This window comes from Otolemur garnettii, unplaced genomic scaffold, assembly GCF_000181295.1.
Source record: "Otolemur garnettii isolate 467f Iridium unplaced genomic scaffold, OtoGar3 scaffold00112, whole genome shotgun sequence".
Lineage (NCBI taxonomy): Eukaryota > Metazoa > Chordata > Mammalia > Primates > Galagidae > Otolemur > Otolemur garnettii.
The window spans coordinates 6,690,898-6,695,864 of NW_003852507.1; the positions used below are offsets into that span (position 1 = coordinate 6,690,898).

The following is a 4,967-nucleotide window of genomic DNA, read 5'->3' on the forward strand; positions in this document are numbered from 1 at the left end:
CGCTAGCCTCAGTGCATGTGGCCGGCACCGTAACCACTATGCTACGGGTGCCGAGCCTCTTATCCCTTTCTTTAATTTTTAAAAATTTTTTTGTTTGTTTTGTTTTTCATCCCAGCTTTCTTATCCCAGCTTCTCTGGGGTCAGCTTTAGATTTGCTCTGAGATTCCATCTTATAACATCCCTTATCTTATCCCAGCTTCTCTGGGGTCAGCTTTACATTTGCTCTGAGATCCTCCTAACCAGTCTTAACACAACTGTGGCCTTTGTTCTTTTATCAAGTGGCATACATATTTTGTGAAGAAGAGATGGACCTATCTCTGCTTGGCTGAGAGAAGGGTGTTATTTCTTTTTCTTTCTTTTTTTTTTTTTTTGAGACTCACTTGAGTCTCGTTATGTTGCCCTCAGTAGAGTGCTGTGGCATTACAGCTCAAAGGAACCTCAAACTCTTGGGCTTAAGCGATTCTCTTGCCTTAGCCTCCCAAGTAGCTGGGACTATAGGCGCAGGCCACAACACCTGGCTTTTTTTTGGTTGCAGTTGTCATTGTTTAGCAGGCCCGGCCCCGGCTCAAACCCACCAGCTTTCATGTATGTAGACGGTGCCTTACTCACTGAGCTACAGGCACCAAGCCAGGAGGGCGTTATTTCTTTACCATTAAAAAGTTATTAGCTTGGCTTGGCACCTGTGGCTCAAGCGGCTAAGGCGCCAGCCACATACACCTGAGCTGGCAGGTTTGAATCCAGCCCGGGCCCACCAAACAGTGATGGCTGCCTGCAACCAAAAAATAGCCGGGTGTTGTCGTGGGTGCCTGTGGTCTCAGCTACTTGGGAGGCTGAGGCAGGAGACTCACTTGAGCCCAGGAGCTGGAGGTTGCTGTGAGCTGTGATGTCATGGCACTCTACCCAGGGGAACAGCTTGAGGCTCTGTCTCAAAAAAAAAAAAGTTATCAGCTTTTTGGAAATCACTTAACCTGTATAGCTTTACCTGTAAGATTGGTATAATGTTATCTACCCCAAAGGGTTATTTGGAGGGATTAAGTAAAGCTAAGCACCAATAGAATGTCTATTAGTTTCTTTCAGTCCCTTTCCTCCTTTTCAGAAAGGCAAGATGAATTCATCTCTGTTGTTTCTCTCTGTCAGCCAAGCCCAACAACTCTGATGGAGCCCCCTTAAACTCTGTCCCTAAGAGAAGTCTGTCTTCAAGCAAATGTGACCCCAAGCACAAGGACTGTCTGCTTCGGGAGTTTCGGAAGTTGTGTGCCAAGGTGGCTGAAAATCCTAGTTACAACACAAAGACCCAGATCATCCAGGACTTCCTCCGGAAAGGCTCAGCAGGAGGTATGGCCATGAGCTTCCTGAATGAGCTTTTCTTCTAAGGAGCTCAGGGCCTTGGCTGGCTTCATGAGGATGTAAACTGCACAGTTGCAGAAGGTCCCACGCTTGGTTTAATACATTGCTATTGATGTCTAGAAATTCTTAATAATTTTAAATAAGGGGCCCTGAATTTGCATTTTGTACTGAACCTCCCTAATTATGCAGCCTTTTTTTTTTTTTTAAAGACAAAGTCTTATTTTGTCTCCCTTGGGGGTAGAATGCCTTATCATGATCATAGCTCATAGCAATCTCAAACTCTTGGGCTCCAATGGTTCTTTTGCCTCAGCCTCCCAAGTAAGTGGGACAGAGTGGCCTGTCACAATGCCCAGCTATTTTTAGAGACAGGGTCTCACTCTTGCTCAGGCTGGTCTTGAACTCGTGAGCTCAGGCAGTCCACCTGCCTTGGCCTCCCAGAGTGCTAGGATTACAGAGCCACAGCACCTGGCCCTTATGTAGCCAATTCTGCTTAGAGCACTTTGGCATCTCTCTTATGCCCTTATTTTGTCCCTGAGAGGCCAGATAAATGCATCCTATTTGACTAGTAAAAAACTTCACTATCCGTAGTTTTTTGTGAACCATATACACAGCTGGGAATAGTCTTCCAACTCTGTTTCTTTCATTTATCTAACAAATTGTCACTGAGAATCTGTAATGTGCTTGTTACGGAACATGTGAAGTAAAAGTTATAGCTCTGCCCAGCAGGAGTTCTTGCATGGGCTAAAGGTGAAGCAGACACATAAACCACTAGCCATCTGTCTCTGTTGGAGTCATGTCCTACCAGAGTGACATGCACAGGGTACTGTGGGGGGTATAGGCAACTGTACATAGATCTCTTTGGTTTCTGCTTTGAGTTTATGTATTTGTTTAAGCTTCATTTCTCAAGAAGGTTCCTTTCTTCTGTCTCCAGATGGTTTCCACGGTGATGTGTACCTTACAGTGAAGCTTCTGCTGCCAGGTGTCATTAAGAGTGTTTACAACTTGAATGATAAGCAGATTGTGAAGCTTTTCAGTCGCATTTTTAACTGCAACCCAGATGATATGGCACGGGACCTAGAGCAGGTCAGAGGAAAGGGAGGGTAGGCCACATTCCAGGTAGGGTTCTGCCAAGCCAAGCACCTGCAGCCTCTTTTTTTTCTGGTTGGGGCACATCCTATTTTAGGCAAGTGAAATCCATTGGAACAAGCTTTCATGGGGGGTTGCTAAATGTGAAGCTATAACTGTTAATTTCATGTTTCTGAGGACTGAAACTATACCATTGCTAAACCACAAAAGGCATGGTTCTCAAAAGTCAGGATTTGAGACTTCTGTGTCTCCTGAGGCTCTTGCTCTGGACTCTTTTTTCTTTTTCTTTTTCTTTTTTTTTTTTGAGACACAGCTTTAAGCTGTTGCCCTGGGTGGAGTGCCATGGCGTCACAGCTCATAGCAACCTCCAACTCCTGGCCTCAAGCGAGTCTCCTGCCTCAGCCTCCCAGGTAGCTACAATTACAGGGACCCGCCACAACGCCTGGCTATTTTTTGGTTGCAGCTGTCATTGTTGTTTGGCGGGCCCAGGCTGGATTTGAACCCGCCAGCTCAGGTGTATGTGGCTGGCACCTTAGCCGTTTGAGCCACAGGCACCGAGCCGACTCTCTTTTTTCTTTTTTTACACTGTAACTTGGGCTTTACTATTCAGCTTTGATTTGTTCACGACTCTAGCCCTGGCACTGTGAAACGTTTCTGTTCACATACTCCCATTATCTGATGTTAACAGATTTGTCTATTTGTTCAAATTCTTAAGCAGAAATCAAATTGGCTAGTGTTGGATTAGTTCTTGTGTCTCAGCCAAGGCAGGTGGGCAGATCCTATGTTCTAGGATATGTGGATTGAATAGAGCCTCTAAGAAGTGAGGTACATAAGTTGAGTTGGGACAGGAGCTATGATTGAAATCTCTTGGTTCATCTTTAGTTCTGGGTCTTGGGGGGATATACTTGGCCAGCCTGAGGTTGCAATAGTGGCATTTGGTTTTTGGAGACAGGGTGACGTGTCAGAGACGATCAGAGTCTTCTTTGAGCAGAGCAAGTCTTTCCCCCCAGCTGCCAAGAGCCTCCTTACCATCCAGGAAGTGGATGAATTCCTCCTGAGGCTCTCCAGGCTCACCAAGGAGGATGAGCAGCAACAGGCCCTGCAGGACATCGCCTCCAGGTGGGAAAGGACAAACCTGCCCGATGGTGGGACCACACCTATGGTGCATTTTACAAGGGTACATGTTAAATCTACTAAGTGTCTACAAATGTCTTAATATCTAAAAAAATGCAGTGAAGGCTGTGTTAACCAGTTTGATGAAAGTATTTCAAATTGTATATAAAACCAGCACATTGTACCCCATAATTGCATTAATGTACACAGGTATGATTTAATAAAAAAAAAAAAAAGAAGAAAAAAACCTGCCCAATGGGGATGGCTGAGAGAGATGGAATCTCTTGGGAAGGTTTGGGAGTCCAGAGCTCTTCAGAGACCAAGTTGAATGTGCCTAATCCCTCTAGGTGTACAGCCAATGACCTTAAGTGCATCATCCGGTTGATCAAACATGATCTGAAGATGAACTCAGGTGCAAAACATGTGTAAGTACCAGCTCCTCTAATAGCCTGAGCTACTAGCTTCATTTTTCCCAGAGAGTGTCAGGATTTGGGATTCCCGGTCTGATCTGGATTTGAATCCTCCACCTTCTTACTTCCTAGGGAACCTTTCTCTGTCACTTGGCCTGTTTCCACTTCCATTTTTTCATATGTAAAATAGAGATAACTACCTTTCTTATAAGGTTGTTAGAATTGACAGTATGGAAATGTTCAGCAAGTAGAATATGAATCTCTTGCCCACTCTCGCCCCTTCTTCACTAAAGCAGCTACCAAGTAGGCAGTGTCTCAAATGAGCTGAATTTTCTAACAGTTTTTTCTCCTCTTGTGAAAGTCATTCTTGAATGGTAAGAGAACACAACCCCTTCCCTACAGAGTGTGATTTCTTCTGTGAGGACAGACCAATATCCAAAGCTGTAAGGGCAAAGGCAGTGATTTTGTTTTGCTTCTGTCCCTCTTGGCAGGTTAGATGCCCTCGACCCCAATGCCTACGAAGCCTTCAAAGCCTCACGCAACCTGCAGGACGTGGTGGAGCGCATCCTTCGCAATGAGCAGGAGGTGGAGAAAGAACCTGGCCAGAGACGGGCTCTGAGTGTCCAGGCCTCGCTGATGACACCTGTACAGCCCATGCTGGTGAGGAGTCCTGCTCTGCCCCTGCTCTCTATGCCTCTCCAAGTGTCACTTCCTTTGGAGTGAGATCTGATAGGGCATGAATATTGAGATGTCTTACAAGTTGACTGGAGGAATTTAGGGAAAGAAGAATAGAAGCACTAGAGGGCATTTCTCCATGGGGATAAAATGGGAAGACCTGAATTCTAGTTACAGCTATGCCACCCAAAAGCTGTAGAATCTTAAACACATTACTTAGCCTCTCTGGGACTTGAGTCTCCTTGTGTGAAAGATGTCTGAGACTCTTAGGCATCTGCCTAGAATGGCTTATCATTTTACCTGAAGACAGGTGAGATATATATATTAAGAAACTCC

At 45.3% G+C, this 4,967-nt stretch overlaps 1 protein-coding gene across 5 annotated transcripts in view; it reads left to right on the top strand.

The window, feature by feature from the left end:
- Nucleotides 1-4,967, top strand: part of LIG3 (DNA ligase 3) — a 32,497-nt gene that overhangs the window by 12,899 nt on the left and 14,631 nt on the right. For all 5 annotated transcript variants that reach the window (XM_012809787.2, XM_023517519.1, XM_023517520.1 and 2 more), the window contains exons 4-8: nucleotides 1,138-1,335; nucleotides 2,279-2,430; nucleotides 3,386-3,552; nucleotides 3,894-3,971; nucleotides 4,448-4,616. In XM_012809787.2, coding sequence (XP_012665241.1) covers nucleotides 1,138-1,335; nucleotides 2,279-2,430; nucleotides 3,386-3,552; nucleotides 3,894-3,971; nucleotides 4,448-4,616 — 764 coding nt within the window. The remainder of the gene's footprint in view (nucleotides 1-1,137; nucleotides 1,336-2,278; nucleotides 2,431-3,385; nucleotides 3,553-3,893; nucleotides 3,972-4,447; nucleotides 4,617-4,967) is intronic.